Genomic DNA, 23,100 nt, shown 5'->3' on the forward strand with positions numbered 1-23,100 from the left:
CTTTCTATTGCTTTTCGTGGTGAAGAACTTGTGTGTTGGTTCTATTTTAATGTACTTTTAAAGTTTAAATCACATTAAAAGCTTAATTAGTACACTTGTGGATTAATGATGATGCATTCATATACTGTCACTGTCACTCACAGCCGCTCGCACGTGTTCTGCGCATGAGCCGCACGCAGCCCAACATTAAATCAGTTAACCGACCATCGACAGCCTTAACCGATTGCATCTCTTATCGACAATTAACTTATGTTTGTAACATGGCACAGCTTTTTAGTGTGCAGTCAGCCAATAATCATGATTTCATAATAAACACAGACAGGGATCTGATTTACATGTTGTTGGGGTTTTTCTTGTTTTGTTTTTTTACCCCTCTGTTATTTGATTTTTTTTTTTGTTTTCTAAAAAGAAAAGGACAGTGACAGTTGTAATTGTGTGTATAGCTCTCGCTGTATCATATTTTAAAATAAAATCATAAAAAAGATAGGTTGATTGGAACTTCGACCTGAAGGTAGGAATTTGTTATCATTTCGCAGTGTAAATATTTGAGTGATAATACTTGTTATATATTATTAGTATAGAATTATATGGACTCGTACACATATGCTCTGTGATTAAATGCGGGGGAGGCCCTAATTATTTTATGGATATTAATTCTATAGGCTACTGTAGTGGTGAAGGATATTAATCTGGCTTTAGCTACACCTCATTAACTCTCTGGCTGTCTATCTTGGGCCACAGAACAGGCATTGTGGGGCAGAATGCCGCCTGTAAGGACTTGGGAATTCTTTTGAGTGAGCTCGGACTGGTCACGTGAGCCTCGGCTGGGAGGCCTGTCTGGGGTGACTGCTGTTTCTGTGGGTCTAGGATATAAGCAGAACCAAGGTGTCCCATTTATCCCCCTCTTTCCCATCTCACTCATCATTTTGCCCCGTCCTTCTTTTGTTTCTCTTTCTTTCATTCTCTCTCTCTTACACATACCCTGACAAAGAGACCCCCTGCTGAATGAAGCTGTTGTTGTACAGTTACACATCATTGTGCTTCTGTATGTGTGATGGTAGATTCAGGCTGTGGAATTCAGATGTGGGAACAGCCTCGGTCCGAGTGTTAGCTCAGAGTTATGAACATGGACATTGCACAACACCCATGTTATCTAATAAACAGACTTAACTTTAGGACTGGATTTTTAGATTTCTTCATTTTAATATCTTTTACTCCTGTTCAAAAGTTTGGGGTCAGTAAGATTTTTTTTTTCTCTTCCTTTTAAAGAGATGAATACTTTTATTCAGTAAGGATTACATTCAATTGACGAAAAGAGACAGTAAATACATTTATAATGTTACAAAAGATTTTATTTAAAACAAATGCTTTATCTTTGAATGTTCTACTCATCAAAATGTCTTGGAAACTGATTATAACAAGAAATGTTTCTTGAGAAGGAAAATATATTTTCATCTTTGGAGATTTCAGTGTGTATCATAAATAATGGTGAATAGCACACAAATAAAAAAATTATTGTAGAACTTGCATAACTTAATGCTTTTTTATATTTATTTTTGATTACTAAGTATGGAAGTCTGTTTTTGCTTAGTCTACATATATCACAATTTGCAATCCTATTTCTTGTGATTGTGTCTTTTTACCTTGTAATTATCTTTTTTTTCTTAATTTCTTACTCTGAGGCAGAAACAGACTACCATGATAGAGTGCTCTACAAGAACCAAAAAAGAAAATACTAAAAATGTATAATTATAAAGGGTCTTTTATTTTGCTGCAGAGATAAACAAAACAAGCAACCATAACTTCAAATGATTTCATCTGTCAGTAGATAAGCTAATGGGGAGTTTTTATTTTACTTTTGATTCATAATTAATAGCATAATAGCAGAAATATTCAGCATTCTTTTTTAGGATTGCTGGCTTAAATTATGGCTTTGTTCATTTAAATATTTTAACTCCAAATTGCCAACATTTACTGATTCAAAATGGTTATACGGAAATCTTTATTTTCTTCTTTTTAGACAAACATCACAATTCTGTCAGAGCGAGATTGAAAGAGAAAGAGAGTGTGAAGTGCCTTGGCTTCTTATCAGCACATTCCTGCCCTGTGGAATTGTGTGTGTGTGTGTGTGTGTGTGTGTGTGTAGGGCAGATAACTCAGTGAGTGCTCATTGGGTCAGTGCAGTGATGATTTAAAAACTCCTGTGGCAAGGCTGGAATCTGCGGCCTGGTTATCGTCCCCGACCTGCTAGAGCTTTGCCACTGCAAACTTAAAATATAATAGGTGTGTGTGTCTGAGTCAGAGTGAGAGAGAGATAATCCAGTCAGTGCATACATCTTTACCATTACGCTTTGAATGAAGAGGTAATTGACTCTAGAGGTGGGTGAACTGCTCTTGAAGAAGTCTTTCATTTTAGTGAGTATACAAGAAGACGTACTTGAAGGGTTTATGTGCTGTTCCGACTCTTCTTCTTCTGTGGTGTCAGCTCAGAGATGTTTGGTTGAGTTCAGATGACCTTGTTGTGATGGTGCCTGCGAAACACTGTGGCAGTAAAGTGTCAGTTAGCATGTTCATGTTCGATGCTGAGTGGGTGAATGCTGGGAAAGAGAAGGTCTTATCAGAGGGTCTTGTTTGTTTAAACCCATAGCAGTTAGCAGGAGTCACTTGTGGAAGTTTTTGACTATTTATTGTCTTTTATGCAGTTTTGGCACATTTTGAGCTCATATGATCTCTACTTTGTGTACCGAGACTCTGCAGGTACTGGTGGATCTACCAAAAATGGTCACATTAGGTTATTACGTAAATCAGAAAACCTTCTTAAAGGTGCAATATGAGATTTTAGAAAACGCTATCGTTAGCCTGATAGCACTGAAAGTGAACGTCCCACCCTCCCTGCAGTCGCTGTCCAAAGCCACGCCCCTTGAATGCATTTATACTCACAGACCAGAAAACCAGAGACAACATTACTACAATAGACTACATCAGCAGTTCCTAATTCCAGCCCATGTTCCAAAGTGCAGTAAACCCCTGCTCATGGAGTAGGAAGCAATGAACATGTGTAGGGATCATATCGATTGGAACACCGTTCATTCACGTAGCTCACTCCTGACGAGTTAGTCATCTGAATCAGGTGTGTTAACTAAGCGAGACATGCAAAATATGTGCACGAGCACTGGAATTGGGAACCGCTGGGCTACATCATGTGTCATTCACCAGCGAGAAAACCTTAAAAGTACTACAATACCAGGATGGAAAACCAAGTTGTTTATGTTTGTCTGCACAGCGTTCGTGAACGTGCTGATGACATATCCTGTCTGTGCGAACAGGGTGCACAGAGGTATGCAGATACATATTTTGACAGGCAGGAAGGAAAGCCATTCAAAAAGCTCGGATCGAGTGTTCTGATTGGATGTACATTTCTTGGTTCTAGGCCTTCCACATAATATATAAATACAGATAAATAGATTTAGGCCACTTAACTTAAAGGGGTGGTTGATTGCAATTTCACTTTTTTAATGTTAGTGTGTAATGTTGCTGTTTGAGCATAAACAATATCTGCAAAGTTGCAGCGCTAAAAGTTAAATGCAATGCTTTTAAAATTCTGTCAGTTTAATGCCTACAAAAACTGTTGGTAAGAGCCTACAACAAGCTTCTTCCCAGGTCCGTTACGCCATGAACCCAGAAAAACCCTGCCCTTGGGAACACACAACAAACGGGGTAAGGCCATGCTGTGCTGCTTTAGTTTAGAGAAGAGGAAGAGAAAACTAGGGGTGCACGTATAAATCTATATATGAATCATGATTCTGTCTTCTAACAATTCTAATGGATTCACAAGTTTCAAAATCAGTGTTCTAAAGCAGTCGTTCTCAATCCTGTTGCTTGCGTCGCCCTACTCTGCATCTCTCTCTCTCTCTCTCTCTCTCACTCTCTCTCTCTCTCTCTCTCTCTCTCACTCTCTCTCTCTCTCTCTCTCTCTCTCTCTCTCATTCAGATTGTCAGATCAGCTCCAATAAACTGTTCCATTTATACACTTATTTTCACAAAGCAATGAGACGTGTTATACATAACTGGCAGTCACCACTTATAAGCTACTAAATATTGTAGAAACGTAATTTTCTGTAAAGTTGCTTTGTAATGATTTGTATTGTAAAAAGCACTATACAAATAAACTTGAGTTGAATTGAATAACAAAAAATGTTTCTGAAGACAATCACCTATTGCAACTTCAAGATGCCAGACACATAAGGTGTGATATGGAGTTCAGTATTTGTATGTTAATTGTTTGCTGGCCTTTTCCTGCTGCCGATGGCCTTTCTCAGCAGTGAGAACCCTTAAAAGAAGCGTGGTATAGATTTAACTTTTTTAATCCTAGTGCACAGGATTAGAGGTTTTTATATTTGTATCTCTACTTCTCCTTTGAGCATCAAACATCCAGTCTGTCTGCCGTATTAGTAAAACATAAAAACGTGTTCTTGCAGTTCGATTTTTTCGCAACCGCTCAAAATTTTGGGGTTGGTAAGAGTTGTTTTATGTTTTTGAAAGAAGTGTTATGTTTAGAAAGGTTGAATTATCTTTTATAACTTTAATATAATTATAACATTACACTTATAACATCACAAATATATATATATTTTTAACATTAAGAAATGTATTAAATGTAACTTTTGATCAATTTAATGCATCCTAGCTGAATAAAAGTAATAATTTCCTAACAAGTAAATAAATAAAACAATACAACTTTTGAATGATCTACGTAATCTGTACTCTAGTCTATTTCTCTGAATGATGGGAAGGTGATTTTAAAATCTGAGTGTCAGTGATAAATTCCCCCATTCAAAAACTGTAGATGACTTGTTTAAAATGTCCTGTCTAGACTGGTTTAATGTGCAGTGTCAAACACCGCTTGATTTTGACTCTGTTTGGGAAACCTGATGACCCATTTTGTGCTCCTCACAATTGTTGCTCCTGTAGTAGTAACGGAATTGCATGGTAAAACAGATGTGAGTTGTAAGGGTAAGGTAAGGTTAAGGAAGGGTTCGATGGTTCAGAATACAACTGTCGCCTCTGGTATTAACTTCATCAACTTTTGTCTACAAGATCAACAGATTAAGGAAGTCTATGCATGTTTTCAGTGAGCTTCACCTGTGTAGCCGTCTTCATGGCTGACAGTGAACGTGCATGCTTCTGAAGCACGACAGAGGCAGTGGTAGCAACCCCCTCCCTGTAGGCCAGTCTTTCTGTTTACTGTTTAGCTCTCTCTTTCTTTCTCTCTCCCGCTCATTCACGGCTGCCATGGGCTATTTTTAGACTTTGATTGTCAAGAACTGCTTAACCAGATTAGACGTCTCTCTGTTTTTCTCTGTCTGTCTCTCATTTTCTCCCCCTTGGCATCATGTGGTTATTATGATGCATCTCGGCTCTGCTATTGATTATAAGATAATTGTTTATTGTTTGGGTGCAATGATGCTTTGATTTGACCCTGAAAATCAAAAGAAGCACATTAAAAGGATAGTTCATCCAAAAATAAAATTTCTGTAATTTACTAATTCTCATGTTATTGCAAACTTGACTTACTTTATTACGTGGAACACAATGTAATATATTTTAAACAAATGGTTACCAAACAGTATTGGTGCCCAACGACTTCCATTTGTTTGGACAAAAAACACTGAGCTATTTCTCAGAATACCTTCTTTTATGTTCTACAGAAGAAAATTAGTCATCAGGATTGGAATGATATGAGGATGAGTAAATGATGAATGAATTTTCATGAACCATCCCTTTAAACGTACTGCTATGTCTTACTGTCTCTGTGGCCAGGCCTGTGACGCCTACATTGGCTATTTGAGCTCAGTCAGTGGGAAGGACAAAGTAGAAATGGGCAGATTGTTAGGATTTATTGCATGACTTTTGATTCATGGACCTCAGTGGCTTTTCTCTTGTGCTTTACTTGGTGAAAGTGAAGAGAACCAACTGAAAACTGAAAACAGCCGAGCAGGAGATTGGACAATGATTTTCATTTTTCAATCTCTCATAGTCTTTTCAAAATCGAACACCTCTATCTTTATGCTATATCACATCATTTTAAGCAACTGTTATTTGATTAAACACCTTCACCATCTTTATATGATTTCATAGTCCTAAGAAACTGGTTTTCAAAGGTTTGATCAGCCTTTTTTCTGTTTACCACTAAGTTGACAAGGAATTGTGGGTCACAGCTACTCTGGGATTATTTGCATAAGCTAACCTTCCTGATTCTCTGGAAAAGAGCTTTTTAGAAGTCACCAGAGTGAATGGCTTGAAATTGGATCTGTGTTGAGGACTTTGCATATAGTGTATGTTTTTATGCTAACACATTTAACGTGTTTCATTTATTTTAACACTATATTGTTGACATGTTATTCTGTATCATTCGTCGATGAAGCTGACAGCACAGACAATCATAGGTCTGCAGAACAGATGCACAGAGCTCCTCTGAATCCAACTGTTAAAGGATTACTGCTTTTAAGTTGGATTTGGGCTGTGTGTGTGCATGCCAGTGTGTTATGAGTGTGTGCCTGTCTAAGCTAGTGGCTGTTTGAAGAGGGAGAGAGCATTTGTACAGCTTTTCAGTGCACAGCCCTGGGACCAAAGCAGATTGTGAGGGAAAAGGGGAAAAAATATGGAAAATCATGTGACCTTTTGCATGTTTTAAAAATAACACCGGCGAACAGAAAATAATCCTGCTGACCCATCATTGTTAATGTTATTTGGAGAAGCTATGCTTTATTTTGGAATACATCAGCAAATTCCAGAATGATGTACAAATATCTAAACACTTGGTGACTATCTCTGTGTTTATTTTACTTTCATTTAGAGGATTTCATGGAATTGTAGTGCCTTTAGTGTCAGTGACCTGACAAAGCTAATAGTAATTTTATCCCTTCAAAAAGAGATGGTTGTTAAAACATCTGCTGTAATTAGGGGTATGCACATATAGTGCAAATAAATTGTAATATTTGTTATGTAATTATTATTCCAAAAAATAAAAAGACTATGAGTTGTAGTGCCTTTTGCTTTGTTGACCATAAATATTATCGAAGCTAATTTAGAATGACCTTCGGTTTTTAGAACCAGATGGTGATGTAATGACATCTACCTCCAGGGGCTAATGAACAATGCTTACCAGCACACCTTGACTTCTTTCACGAGATCTATAGCTGAGATGCTTCATGTTGTCCTTGATCATGTGATCTTAACTGCTGTGGCAGAGGATGGGGGCGTGTCCCAGAAACAAAGTTATTAATCTAACCCTTTTTCTCGAAAACATTTAAAAAATCTTACTAACCCCAAACTTTTGAACCGTAGTGTGTTTTTGAAAATGCAACAAATTGCAACAAACATTTTGAGATTTAACACCAGATAACCACTATCAAGTTCATTTCCAGAATTAATAACCCTGGTCTGAACAAATAGCCACCTATGATAATCAAATCACTCAATCGCTGTTATTAATGATTTGATTATCATAGGTGGCCATTTGTAAAGACCAGGGTTATTAATTCTAACTACGGTTCAAAAGTTTGGGGTTAGTGAGATTTTTTAAATATTTTAAAGAAAAAGTCTCTTATGCTCACAGGCTGCATTTACTTGATTAGAATTAAAGTAACAAGGGTTACATTCTGAGATATTAATAAAATTTTAAAAGTTCTTTTATTGTTAGATAATTCAAAATGTGTTTTATTCCTATGATTACAAAGCTTAATATTAAGCAGACATTACTCCAGGCTTCAGTGTCACAAGATCCTTTAGAAATCATTCTAATATGCTATATTATAAAAATAATATAAAAATCATACATTTTGAACAGCACTCAAAAAAATGCTGGGTTTGCTTTGGGTTAGTCCATATCTGACCCAAAATTGGGTTGAAACAACCCAATGTGTCAAATTGTTCTAAAGTAAGGAAAAAAAAACACTGATGACTAAAGGCAAACTCTTTTAACTGTCAGACTTTCATTCAGCTGCCGTCCTGCATTCCTATATACATTACAAGCGCTAATCCAAATAATATGTTTCCATTTTACTTTATTGATATCTGACCTGCATGTCAGGTGGGCAACACTATTAGACTACTTGCACTCTAGAGAAAGCTCTGATAGAGCGTTTGGTTTATAGGATTGTGTAAGATCCTGAGGGTGTGGGAGAAGCCAGATCAGTTTGAAATCAAGCAGAAACTCAACAAATTGGATTTCTGAAAGCACTTCAATTCCCATTGGTTTAAATTACAGTGTATTGCAGCTTATTTTAACTAACTTTTTAGTTGCATCACTTTGGCAAATTTGCATTTGAAATCAGTCAATTGGTATGATTTATGTCTTACATAGTGTATAAGTGCCCATAGAGCCTTCATAATGTGATTTTTTTTTTTTTTATGTGCATGTGTGCATGTCCTTGTAATAAACCCATACTACAGTTCACTGCAGCAGACATCATGAATGTGAAGAAGCTGGAACCTGTGTGTTTGTGTTTTGCAGCTGTAGGTAGCAGACTGCACACAGTCCTGGGCTGAGCATGAGCAATGGTGTCTCATTTCCCCTATCACTGACCCCCCCACCCCCACGTATTGTGGGTGTTTTTCTCTCTCTCTCCCTCCTGCACTCTCTCTCTCTCACACACAGCACACGTACAGAGGAAGAAGCGGAGAGGAACTACTATTGCAGTGGGATTTTTTTTCTTTATTTACACAAAGCAGGATATCATCTTTCTAGCTCTCTGCCTGATGCAGATGCACATCCATCCTATCAACATATGGAGTTGCTGCCTGTCATCCTAATTAGGGATCTTTAGCACGCCGGAGGAACAGGCTCTGTGCTCTCACACCACCACCGGCCACCTGACTCTTTCTGTGTGGATGTACATTAAGCGGGCAAGTGCACAGTACACCCCTGCAGTCTCTATGGATCTTGGCTCAGACGTGAAAATGCATGGAGAGACCCACAGATCTTTGTTTTTATGACCTGATTCACCCAGCTACTGCTGAACTGTGAGTGTTACACTCTGCAGCAGAGAGGATTATGCCATTTCCCATGTTCAATGTTTGTATTTGTATCTCTAAATGGGTTACACAGAATTTGTGGATGTTTTCAGATTTCAAGAAATAAATCCAGAAAACGATAGATATATCTGTGATATTTTAGAGTAAAAAAATGCCATGACTTGTCCTTAGAAAACATCTGCAATATGTGGCATCTCCGGGCATGTGAAGTTGTCAGATTTAGTGATCACTGTTTGTGCTTTGCAGGATGAGCTGCAGTAAAGGTGCCCTGTTGTGTAACTAAGACTGGATTGACACGGTCAACCAATTGCATTTTTTCTTTAGATCTGATCATGCGATTTAGATAGCTCATTTCTTTAGATAGATCTTGTGTGTGCGTACCCACAGCAGAAAACATGCATGTGGTTAGTCACTTTCAGATGTTGTTTTGATGCATCTGATACTTGTCCTTCCCACCCACATTTGATCTCTCTGATTCTCATCTTATTTTGTTCATGCGTCGTCATTGTTAACCGACATGATTTGAGAAGCTTGGTCTGGTGTAAATCACTAGGCACTCAGATAAGTGTAGTGAGTTCATTGGAATTTCTACATGTGGCTAGGATGCTGGGCTGCCCCTGGTAACCTTGATTAAGGAAGGGTGTGTGTCCACCCCTTTCTGGACCAGTCTCCTCTGAATTTCTCTGATTGTCTATGGTCTTAATTTGCTCAATCTTTTGGGGGATACAACTATTCAAAAGCTAAAAAGCTAACTAAAAAGCACAGTCTTAAAGGTGCTGTATGTTGGATTGACAGCGAGTGGTTGAACTAGGTATTGCAGTCCAAATTCAAAATATTAGAGAGGGTTTTTTTCACCCAGCCCCTTCTCCTCAGACTTCAGGACGGAATCGCGGAATACAGTCATAAAAATGGAATTTACAGTTTAACGCGGAATGTCACGGAATTGGTCAAATTTTAAATGAATTAATCAAAAGTTGGTCATGCACTTACATCAAATGGACTAATATCTGCAAATATTAACCCGGAAAAGTCTATTTAAATATGAATCCTGCATGTTCTGCGTGTCTGTGTCAACGAATGGAGCAGAAGCGCGTCTTCATTCATTAAACACGGAAGCTCGCATAACGTTCATGCTGATTTCATTGTCTTTCCTCTCTCTAAATAAAGACGTGAACACATGAGGAACATCTCCAGAACTGCACTGAGAGTCACTTCATGAGCATCTGACCGTTTGATTTGAGTAAGACTAGCTCATATCACATCATAGACTGTGGTATCACATACACAGAACTGTAAAGGTAAACCCGTCAAAATAAAAGTATTTGACAGAAATCTATTACTATTGTACAGCAGAATGTAGATAGCCCACTAATACTACTATTAAAATGAAACGAACATAATTTTATAAGGAATAATCACACAACATTTCTCCCATGTTTTATTTTTAATAGTAAATCCCCTTTGTTTACCAAAAAATAAAGTTTGCTTAATTTTAAATAATTAAAAGATAAATTAAATGAATGTTTTATGCCTTCATTTGATAATGAGAAAAATGTAAATACACAGAATTTCTGAAGGGAAAAAAACATTTCACATAAGGCTATTTTAAGAATTGTTTTTAACTAATTAAGTTGTTTTTATGCATTTAAATAATTGCACATGCTAAAACACAGAATTAGGTAACAATAAAACATATGGTGAAGAAAAAAATAAAATGTTTCATAGGCCCATTAACATGTAATATTCGCCATATTTGTTTTTGCAGTAGTTTTTTGGGGGTTATTTTTCCTGTAAAGATATCGAGATATATATCGTATATCGAGATATATTTTTTGCTCCATATCGCCCAGCCCTAACTCAAACTGAAGCAGAGGACACACAATGTGTGTTTATCGATAGATTGTTAGAATATCTGTATCTGTGCAGTTCTTTGTCATAAATGCAGTTTACACAAGGTCACGGGAGCAATCGGTTTCTCATCTACTGTAAAGTTTTCAGTCTGTTCACAGCTCATCACACCACAGCTGTTTCCTCCAGCGACAATCAAGCCCTTAACACATATGAACACATGCTTTAATTAGGCTTATTTAAATATACTTAATCTAATTATACGTACTTTATACATACACTACTGTGCAAAAGTGCATTCAACAATCTCACTAGATTATTTTTTAAAGTAATGGCAAAATTAATGTTTGGAAATGTACACTGATATTTCCTACTGACATACTAAAGCAAAAAAATATAAATAACTGGCTTAAAACCCTTTTTGGGGTGAAAATACTAATGTGCCTCAGACTGTAGGCTATTACAAACGACATTGTTGCTACTAATAAAGAATGACCATACAGTCATTCACTGTATCAACTGATTAAAGACCGTGACAGACAGCACTCATTTTAACTAAATATCAGAGTGATTGACAGAGATACAGTAGAAACATTGTGTGTGGTTTTCTATTAAACAATGACTTAGATCATGAAATACATTTATTAGCCTTCTAAGGAAAGTTTGGGAAATGAGAGCATCCAAGGAGCGTGTGAATGCTATGGATTTATTTTACATCTTTTTAATGTTCTTTAATATATATTATACATTACAGAACCCACTTTTTTAACAGTAGTGAATGTCTTAAGTTGATTTAAGTAGACCAAAGTGCACTCAGTAATTTCTGATATAGGCCCTGTCCCAAATGCCCTCTAAGCCCTTGCAGCCCTTTTTCAGGTCCATGCTTTGAAAATGTAAATGTCACACAGAAAGCACTCTGCAGCTACTCATGTTTGTCCTTAAGAGTCATTAAAAGACAAATGAGACCGTGGCCATAGTGAACATGTTTTTGCTTTTGCTTCATCTGCTCCATTACATTTGATATCTATGCTTTCTCTCTGAACTTAAAGGTTAGTGTGAGATATGGTCATCATTACATATGTCTTTTTATTTTTATTCAGATTTTTCATAGGTTTGTTTTTCTTGTGATGTGTACAACATTGTGTTTTGTTTTCAGTGATGTTGGTGCAGTTCAAGGCGATCTGATCTCGTAACGGCTTGGGTGTTTTCTTTTAAAGTTTAAAATACTCCCTGCGAACAGGAAGGAGCTTCCTGCAGTTTATTCCAGCTCTTGGTTGTGTCCTGTCCAGTCAGAACTCTGCAAACACACTGGTGTCAACTGTTCCTTCCTAAACATGCAACTTTCTTACATCTTGCACACAGATTGAGTATTCGAGGTCTGTGACTTCACTGAATCATTGGTACAGTAGTTTGTTTTAGGCTCAAGTTTCTACAACATGAAAATGCAAGAAGCAAAAATGTAATTACGAATTGGAGGTGAAATAGAAGTTAAAATTTATTAATGAATGTGAACCTGCTGTTTCTACCCCAGTTTAACCATTTTGGGTTTATCCCAGAGGAAGGCTAATGGGTAATTTCCTGTTCAAAGCAGAAAGGACAGCACCTTTAAGGGATAGATCACCCAAAAATTAAAATTTTTATCTGCTTACTCCCAGGGCATCCAAGATGTAGGTGACTTTGTTCGGTAGAAGTAGATTCCTGCGGCCCATGGAAACCGTCACTAAAAGGGCATCTACGTGTATATATCTATGTCTACACATCATGTACCGGATGTTGGACATTTCAGATATAATATATATATATATATATATAAATATATAAATGATATAAATGCGGTTTAGTTTTTTGCACAGACTGATCGTTTTGTGTCTTTACACATCAGTGTATCGCCACGAACCGCAGAGTTTTATTTGGGTTTGTTTGTGTATGTTTTTTGATTCTCAAAGCCATGATTCCAATACACTTCCATTATATGAGTGACAGACTGCAAGGGTTTGAGTTAAAAATCTTCATTTGAGTTCTACTGAAGAAACAAAATCACCTACATCTTGGATGCCCCTGGGGGAATCAGACGAACATAAAACATTTTTGGGTGAACCTTTTAACCTGCAGGAGATTTAACTAGAAATGAAACTGAATGGTTAGAATGGAAACAAAGACTTAATATTGCTCTGTAATTGCCTCATTATGATTGAAGTGCTTCATGTCATACATGTCTTGCCCTAATATTATTATTTGAAGTCTGTAATTTGTGCTTTAATGTGGAAAATAGACAAGCATGTGCATTTGTGTGCAAGTATAGCTTCTATCATGCTGACATTTACATAATCAATAATAGATTAGTGGTTCAGGTTTAAGTCTCTTTCACAGTTCTAAGTTACTACTCTTACATCTGCTGTGTATTATCACCTCCACATTAACACACTTCTCAGTCTCCTTTTTTGAGAGGGCTCTAATTTCAGTAGTTGTAGAAGTTTTATTGGAAGGCAAGCCAGGCTATGTTGTGTTAATATACGCGTGTATTTATTTGATGTAGGCATGAGAATGAGTTTGTTGGAATGTTCTTTGAGAGAGAGTTCAGTTTAAATGCTCTGGTGCATCTGGACCTCCCTGCTGCATTGCAAATCAGTCAGTATTATTCGAAACACTGCTCAGAAACCTGTATTGAGACTGTAAACTATGGCCGTGCTGTTTAAGCATGAGCTGCAGGGTCTATCGACCTGGACACTCATTATTTAACAGCTACGAATGCCACAGATCACTAGCAATTACCCTGGAACTGCTTATCGGCATCAAAATTCAAGGTGTTGCTAACCAGCAGCCAGTTTCAGCATCAATTCTATTGATCAAGTGAGAAATCACTTTGGAGTAGTAGTGCACCACCTTTTAAGCTGCCTGCCTGTTTTAGTGAAGCTGTTGGCCCAGAAAAGATGGTAGCTGAGCTACTAGAAAGCCTCTCCATTTCACCTGGCTGTCAGAGCTCACTATTAGCTGTCTGTCTGGGCTCTTTGAACCCCTGCTCTCTTTCTGGCAGGTCTGAGGTCTACTTGAAACAAGCAAGAAGACTTTAGTGGAAGAACGATTCTTTGGTTCTGAGCGGGACTGCCAATGTCTGCCCTTTTTTTTTTTTTTCTATGTGCAGCACTACTTCGTAGGTCTCAGGCCGGAATAAATGTGAATGTATACCCAGGTGATCTTGACTTCTTGTTTTCTTCTGCTTGTAGGAAATAATTAGGAAATAATTATATCAGCTGTGTTTTAGACTGTGTTTGGCCTCTCATTCAATATTGCTGAATGTGAAAATACCATGTTTTGAGACCATGTTTTGATTTGTCTTCAGGAGATTTAGTTTGGCTACAAAAAGAAATGTACATTTGTGTGGGCTCGACAACTTTTTGGGTGAAAATGGATTCAAAATCTGTAATTTAGCAGAAATAGTGGACTTTTAATCTCAGATAGGTCAAATCTGCTCAGGGTCCTCTTAAGAAGTGTTTTAGGAGTCAGGTTTTATCTCTGTTGAGCTTTGCAGCACTCAGATTTCAGAACAGTGTGTTTACTCTGAGCTCGGTTTTGTTGTGATTAATTCAAAGATAATCTTATGAGATTAGAGAATCTGAAGTGTTTAGCTGGACTCATTTAAATGGCCTCTAGCACTGTGAAGTGACTCCTAACCACACACACTCCTGACAATCAACTTCCACATATCCATTTGTTTTCTCAGCACAGATTAAATTCCAGGAGTTTAAAGGGATAGATCACTCATAAATGAAAATTGTCATCAGCTACTCAAAGGGACTCTCATATTGACTGTTTAACCATTAAACGAAAGTAATAATTTTGACCAGTTAATACTTTCACTTAAATGCTTTAAAAGGTTTTTTTTCCCCTCATTTTTCTTTTATATATGCTGCATGGTAAAATAAAAAGAGCTATACCTGTTGTTAACTCATTGGCACGTGTCGAAACGTTCAACATTCCTACAGATATGTTTCTGAGCAAAGCTCCTGCTTCGCCTTCACTTAGTTAACTGATGTAGAATACGCAACACAATGACAAGTGGCAATATTGGATAAATGGTTATCAGAGAGTGAATCAGAGAGTGAATATGTGAGTGAATGTAATCAAATTCTGAATGGATTAGCCCTTACCCTAGAAAGTCCAAAAAAGAGCAAATCCCGTTACAATCCCTGGAAAACTGGCACTCATTTTATCATAATTGCAATCTCACAAAGTTTATTTAGAGTAAGGTGGTAACTGTATGAGAAAATATTGTGGTTTCACGTTATTTATTAAACAATAATTCTCATCAGTAACAATGACTCTTAAAATAATTATTTATTCAAGTTATTTGAGTGAACAAATCCTTTCTTACAACAAACTTGAAACCATTTCATTGAAAGTATTCATTATCATTTTATCAATGTTGTTGTTTTAACTTCTAAGTGTTGTCAAAATTATTATAATTTTATATAATAGTTAATGTTCGGATAATGAGCAGCAGTTGTTGGTCAGGAAAATGTTTGTCTTACAAACCCTTAATAATTCCATTCATCTTTGAAACAAAAACACAAATATATTTAATGAAACAGAATTCTGTCCCTCCATTGAAGGCCCATTGCACTAAAATGTTGGCGCTTCAGAACATACATAAAGACATTGCAAATCTAATTTAAATGAATTGAGTGGTAATCCAAGATTTCTGTAGAGACACAGTAATTTTACACGTTGAACATATTTTATTTAGGATTTTACTTCTAAGTAAATTCCTAACGGTTTGTAACAACATGAGGGTGAGTAAATGATGACAGGGCTATCTGTCAGTCATCTGCTGGTACGCCCAAGTGTGAGCACACGGCTTGTCGTGTGTTTGTTGGTGCCATGTGCTCTCCTGTCTATTGTCTAACCCCGCTCATCTTGTTACCTGATTATTGTTTAGCTGCCTCACCTGCTTTTTCTCGTTACCTTCTTTGTTTACAAGTTCAAGTTAGTCAAGTTCATTGCTTCCCTCGTTGTCGGTTAGTCAAGTCAAGTTAAATATTTCTGCTTATTTTTCTTATTTCAACTCAGCTTTGTTCTGTTTTGTTTGCCTTACCATGGGTCTTTTGTTTTTCTAGCCATGTTGTCTGTTATCTGGGCTTTGTTTTAGTGCAGTTTTGTGTTGCTCTTTATTTTTGTTACTAAAGGTATTAAATGAGCTCCCCTCAATGTTCTGTTTGCAAATATTTGACACTATCCCTTTCATTAATGGAACATTGAAGACTAGAAACCTTGGGGAAGCGTAAATGTCATCCATTCGAGACTGATGCAAATGTTTGGTTTACACTAAGCCATAGGTGGCTGATGCAGCCTTGGTCATTTTGAGTTCTCATCCACAAATAATATTTGTATCTCATACCATATTGCTGAATGTGAAAATAATATCTAATTGAAAATCTTTTGACAACTATGCTAGTTTTATTAGTTTTTTTTTGTTAATGGAATGGGTAAGTGGAACCCAAATCATTCAGTTGCTTTAGGCTGGAATTCACTACATGAATGTTGAACTCTGAAATATATTTTAAAACACTAGTCAGGCTATGTGAATGGTTACAGAGAAATATTTGTGCTATTGGCTTCATACACTTAACAAAGAATCACACACTACCAGATTTTCAAGTTGTTCAGAACAAACCGTTGCAGATACATCCACCTCATTGCTAGGAGACACATGGCAAATAACAACAATATGTGCTATAAAATTTCATGTTTTAAACTTGTTTGATATCCTCTGACTGGATGGATTAATAGACTGAAGCTAAAAATCAACCCTGTGCCCATCTTACACTAGGACTACATCATTTCTGTGAAATCTGTCAACTCAGATTTTCAGGCTGGTCTTGATTTTTGGCTTCTACTGTTGACTTGTATTCCAGCCTTTATCATTCTACTCTTGACCTTGCTTCAGCTTTCACACAGGAGTAACGGGTACTAGGGATGCACCGAAATTTCGGCCACCGAAAATTTTCGGCCGAAAATGGCCTTTTCGCTTTTCGGCCGATAGACTTTTATCACCGAAACAACACGGCCGAAATGTTGTGATGACGCAAACAGAAACCGCGACCTGCACGTGCACCTGCATAGCTTAGACCACGAGCTCCCCACGACATTCACTTAACACCAGAGAGAACATTCTCTCTCTTCTTATTCCTTTATTCGCAGCACTAAAGCGTCTCCTAACAAAGAGATTAAGACGGACCACGAAGTAAAAAAAAAGAAAAGTACAGTCTTATAGAGTCTGTTAGCACACGTCTCACTGAGATCTTTTCGGATCCTCTGCACTTCATCGCGAATGTGCTTGATCCGCGTTATAAAGACCATTACTTGTATGCGGAAATAAGGCAGCGCGCACGAGAAATGATCCAGGCCGCGCTGGATGCGGAGAACCCGCGTGGAGACGGAGAAGCGCCAAGCGCAGGAGACAGATCAGAGCGCAGAAAAAAAGACTCGTCTCTGCACCAGATGAGTGGCATGCACCATCGTTGTCTGATATGTTCAGTGGAATTCTGCAAGAAAGTGCCTCAAATGATAATAATACGTTGGCTATTTTGTTCTTATACACACACACAAACATATATACATACATAATATCAGATTGTAGCTATATTTATGCTAGATTTTCTGCTAGATTTCTGCTTTAATTTGATAAAAATGTTTATTTATGCCCTGGCCCTATTTAAATACACTCTCATTGTTGCAATGTGCTTAATAAATATTTGCATCATTTGTAATTATGTATTTTTATGTTTTTTTTTTTTAAATAAGTTATGTAATTGTAATTATCTTTGAAACTTTAATATTAATTTATGCAATTGCAATGTCTTAATTTTAGTAAAGTTAGTACACGGTCATAGCAATAAATGCAATGGTACTAATAATTGGCATAATTTCTTTCGGTGTTTCGGTTTCGGTTTTCGGCCTTGGTTTTCTCTTTTTCGGTTTTCGGTTTCGGCCAAGAATTTTCATTTCGGTGCATCCCTAACGGGTACATTATTCTGAAGCCTGAACAGTCCGCTGTTCATCCGGCACCAAGGACAAGAACCCCTAGGCCTCTCTCTCTCTATTTATTTCTATCTCTGTCTGTCACATGGCTCACTTCATGGACATTTTTCTCATGGTTGGGGCCCCTGCTGTTGGCTCTTACAGTCCGATGAATCCAGCACCTCGGACCCTACAGACACATTAAAGGAATGTGTGGTAGAGGATATAAGGACGGTGGTGGATGCCGCTCAAATAGGTCAGATCCTCTCACAATAAAGCCTGACCATGAGGAAGAGGGGTAGAAATGGGGGCATGAACTAAATATTGCCCCTCTGCCGGTTAGGACCATGAATGAGATGCTTACTAAGCAGCGTGGTAAACAGGTCAGAGGGTTAAACAGTGTTTTCAGTGCAGATATGCTGCACACAAGGGGTGGGTGATATAGGGAACATTCATTGTGTTTTGTGTCATGAATTTGCTGGTGTTGTAAAATTAAGCATATTTAATGAATAGGCCTATTTGTTTAATGTTTTCTCATTAAAACGTTTTATCGTAGTCTTATATATAAAAAAAAAAGTAATTAGACATACACAGTGTGTGCACCATTAGTGCTTGATTCTGTTTTGAAGCTCTCAGACCTACTGTAATAATTTATCCAGTCTGGCATCTACAGTACAGGGGTGAAGGAGCAGAATAACAAACCCTTCACCTCAGCTCAGGGTTAGAGCTGTAAATATCCTCTGCTCTTTCTCTCCTTGTCTTTATCATTTCCTCTCTCTTTCTCTGTATCTTTCCCTTTGGACTTGTACCAGCGCAGCTTGTTCATGTTGTAGCAGTTTGTTTATATGGTGTGTGCATTGAAGGCAGAGACGTGTTCAAATGTTCAAGCATGAGTGGGAGAGCTGTTATCTGATTGGTCAGACAAGAGAAGTTGAATGTTTAAGGAGCCCGGGGCATTTCGGGCAGGTGTTCTTTATAGTAATCACATCACTCTGTTCTATTTGATGGGGAATTTTTGTTATCCACCTTATTCTTCAATACGGAAGTAAACTTGTGGGCGAGACTACCAGTTCGTTAGCTGCTGTAGGAAAATAACGAGAAGAATATCGTCATGCAGCAAACTGTAAAACAGCGTGTTCATAATTATGGTATTACATTAAAGTAATATGGTAAGACACACCAATTTGCAGTATCAAGTAGCAAAACAAACTGTAAGGTGGAAAAATAAGGTGGATAACCCAGCCATATATAGCAAAAGTCGCATGAAATGATAATTCAACCCATGTATTTTTTTTACTCTTGTTAGAATACGGAAGAAAAAATCTGTCTCTGCTAATAGTGTCAGTAGGCTTTATTAATCACATGCTTTTATAAGCTACTTCAGTGATGAAAGGAAAACTGTACCTGGGTTACACTGGGTTTTTACAGACTTGCTGCTGTGCTAAAATGAGGATGGCAGCTCCTGATAATAGCTGTCCAGTCTTTGTAGTGTTATCGTTTCAGTTGTGTGTATGTTTGTGTTTGGCGTTCATGGTCAGAGTCAGCATTTCAGCACTGATTAGCCCTCGCTCAGACCAACACACACACACACACACATATAGATTTACTTCACGCGTAGAGAGCTGGTCTGGTAAATATGCTTAAGTCCTGCAGCTCATAGAGGTCAGAGTTAAATCACCTCCTGACAAAGAGGAGAAATACCTGCTGATACAAACTCATTGTCTGTGCTTAGACTTTGTCCTAACCGACCGCTTTCTCTCTGTTTCTATCTCAGAGTACAACAATGGAGGAAACCGTAATATGGGAACAGCACACGGTGACTCTTCACAGGGTGAGTGTTCGACATTGTCTCTTTCCTGTTCTCACTCAGTGCTGCAGTGTTCCCGTCTACATTCTCTTACTACACCATTCCACATCTAACGGGACTAGTTTTAAATGCAAATCTTAAAAATGAATATCTATCTTTGCCATTTATAATGTTCTGATGCCTACGTTCACTTGTAGGATTTAAAATGATTGATTTTAGGTTTTGGTGTGCTTTTTAATTTGTTTATTTAATTACTTTTTGCTATTATTATTTTTTTATATAGTTTTTTAATAGTACAGAAATACAAAGTAGTATCTAATGTTAATTTTGGCCGTTTGTCAGTTATTAGACATAACACCCCTACTTTTTCTTTCGTCCCTCTTCTCCCTCTACTCTTTTGGGATGACTAGTTACAGGATGTGTGGTCATTGGGTACACAATAGCCAATGCCCCAGATGGCAGGAAGCGGTGTTTGAGTGGAAAAAATACCTGCTCTGCTACACTTCCTGTTCCTTTTCCCCTTCCTGCATTTTTCTAGGCTCTAACCTATTTAAACCAGAATCTATGAAAGTGTGAGATATAATGCGTCAGTGAGTTGGGCACAGTATTCTTTAAGCACTTCCTTCTGTGAGAGTTGGAATACTGTGATTGGTTGTTGGACATATCAGTCAAACGCTCTCATGGGCGGGCCTTAGCCAATAAAAGCCCTCATGGCTACATGAAACTAGTGTAACACTTCAGTTCAGTCAGTTTTTTTGATGCACTGACAGCTGAGACACAAGATTATGGACTTTATTATAGGTGAAATCTCTTTAGCGGTGTTATTTGGCTGCTGGCTAACAGTATTGCATAGCTGCATCTGTTACTATCCACGAAAAATAAACAAAAGGCTGTATTCTTCCCCCTGTGATTATTATATGCTTCTCACCTGCTCAGGCTCTTGATATGATTTATAGCTGTTTGTGTTTAGAGGAAGAGCTGGACACTCACAGTCCAGATGGTTTGGATGGCAAGAGAGAGTTAGAACAGACGAGTGCGTGTGTGAAGACGCCCAGTGACATCAGGAAAGACTCTAAACTGAGCTTTGCCCTCTGGCCATCTGTCTGGAGTCTGTCTGTCAAACTCTTCCTCTTCACTCTTATCTTTCTTTCTTTTTGATTGCTTGAGTGCAAAAGCGAGAGCTCAAAGCTCCAGACACTGGGAGATTGAGAAGCTGCCAGACATAGACACGGAGTAACCTACATACTGGTCTTCCTCATTCTATCCAATGTAATACAATTATTCGGAGATGTGCTGTGATTTCCAAGAGCTCACTCAACACTGTGTACGTTCATGCCCATTGCAGGCACCAGGTTTCGGGTTTGGAATCGCCATCTCAGGGGGCCGTGACAACCCTCATTTCCAGAGCGGAGAGACCTCTATAGTGATCTCAGATGTGCTCAAAGGGGGACCAGCGGAGGGACTTTTACAGTAAGATATTTCATATTTAAGAAATTCAATATTTAAAACAGTTTTTTAACTACCAGAAAGTTAATTTATATTTATATATCTTTTCGGTTATATAAATTATAAAAAAACATGATGTACTATTTATTTATATATCTGTGTATAAAAAATAAATTAACACTAGCTTTCTATTTTTTCTGTTCTATGTATATGTATATATAAAGTTTGGACCGCTTTTATTGTTCTCATTTCTCTCTCTCTCTCTCTCTCTCTCTCTCTCTCTTTTTCTTATTTATATAAAAACATGAATTTAGATTTTTCTCTTCTTCACAAAAAGATATATTTTTGTCTGCAGAGAGAATGATAGAGTGGCGATGGTAAACGCTGTCTCCATGGACAATGTGGAGCATGCCTACGCTGTTCAGCAGCTGAGGAAAAGTGGAAAGAATGCCAAAATTGTGAGTTAACGTCACAGCATCATCCCTCATACATTGCGTCAGTCCTGTGCAACCTTAAGTCTTAACTGGGCTACAGTGAGTAAGTGGGCTCTGATGGAGGCTGGAAGAACTTGAGGGAGGCAGGACATGCAGGTGATCAGTCATGACTGAGCTATACATTAAGCAGTGAGGAATGCTGGGAGTCAAGCCGAAGTACTGCAGAGTATTTGTCTTTGTGAGGGTAGAGGAGCTGCTAGTCAGTGTCTAGAGATGTTCCGTTTTTTTTGCCCTCTGTAAAGAGGCATGACCTTTAGAGCTAGATTTTTTAAGTACATAGTTTGATTGGTACTTTAGGGTTTCTTTGATGCAAGTGATATACATATTTTCACAGCTGATAATGACATAACTGAAGAATCCACACTTCAGATGAAGATGCATAGTAATTTCTTGTATATAATAAGAAATAAAATAACATGTACATTCAAATAATATTTGAATATATAATTAATTAGGTTTTCATTTTGGACTCTGAGTGCCATTAATGGCCACATTTGATCACAAAATGCGTTGACTAATTAGAATAAAGTATTCCAGAGAGCTGTGTAATTATGGTATATTACTGATGACTGGCTATTGCCCTCACTAATGATAGTAATAAATATGTTCTATTTTTATATTTTATATTTTGTGTTAATCTTATTAAAATGTTAATATATTGCCTGTTCAGACTATCCGCAGGAAGCGGAAGGTGCAGATTCCTGTAAGTCGAGGGGTAGACAGAGAGACTATGTCAGAGCGAGAAGAAGAGGACGACACTGAGGAGGATGATTATGAGGGTCCCGCACGTGCAGGGGGAGCGAGTGGAGGCACGAGCAGAAGAAACGAGCGCAGCGGCAGCGCTGGAAGAAGGGACCATAGTAATTCTCGTGAGAGGAGCATTTCCCCACGCTCAGACAGACGATCAGTTGCCTCCAGCATCCCAGCACGGCCTTCCAAAGTCACACTCGTCAAGTCCCGCAAGAATGAAGGTGGGTGGAGCTGTTAAAAATTACTTAATTACTATTGATGGCTTCACCAGAGGGCTTGGCAAACGTATTAGAATGTGTAAAAAGGTGTAACGCAGGCTGTTGTACATTAGCTAATAGCTGTGATTAGTCTACTGGCATAAATACCCATGGGGTGCTTTCAACAAGAACAAAGCTGTAGTAAGTTACTCAGTAGATTTATCAGTCACTCATTAATTCAAGTGGATTTTGTCTGTTACTGCTCACTCTTGTGTGTATTTTCTGTTGTGTCCAGAATATGGCCTGCGTCTGGCCAGCCACATTTTTGTAAAGGACATTTCTTCCGAGAGCCTCGCAGCCCGTGAAGGCAACATACAAGAGGGAGATGTCGTTCTGAAGGTATGAGAAGCATTGTCTGGGATGAGTCATCAATGGTTCAGGAAAAGAAGAGAACTGGATAGTCAGTGGAGTGAAAGTAGAGCTTCACCAGTTCTTTGTGCACCCT

At 37.9% G+C, this 23,100-nt stretch overlaps 1 protein-coding gene across 14 annotated transcripts in view; it reads left to right on the plus strand.

The window, feature by feature from the left end:
- The window catches only part of LOC113051534 (tight junction protein ZO-1), a 102,613-nt gene that overhangs the window by 48,351 nt on the left and 31,162 nt on the right, over positions 1 to 23,100 (plus strand). For 13 of the 14 annotated variants that reach the window (XM_026215368.1, XM_026215372.1, XM_026215374.1 and 10 more), the window contains 5 exons: positions 19,676 to 19,732; positions 21,054 to 21,178; positions 21,510 to 21,612; positions 22,319 to 22,619; positions 22,891 to 22,994. In XM_026215368.1, coding sequence (XP_026071153.1) covers positions 19,676 to 19,732; positions 21,054 to 21,178; positions 21,510 to 21,612; positions 22,319 to 22,619; positions 22,891 to 22,994 — 690 coding nt within the window. Of the gene's footprint in view, positions 1 to 8,649; positions 9,025 to 19,675; positions 19,733 to 21,053; positions 21,179 to 21,509; positions 21,613 to 22,318; positions 22,620 to 22,890; positions 22,995 to 23,100 lie in introns of those variants that run through there. The other variant, XM_026215381.1, reaches the window with a different exon arrangement.

Source organism: Carassius auratus, chromosome 32, assembly GCF_003368295.1.
Source record: "Carassius auratus strain Wakin chromosome 32, ASM336829v1, whole genome shotgun sequence".
NCBI classification, from domain to species: Eukaryota; Metazoa; Chordata; class Actinopteri; order Cypriniformes; family Cyprinidae; genus Carassius; species Carassius auratus.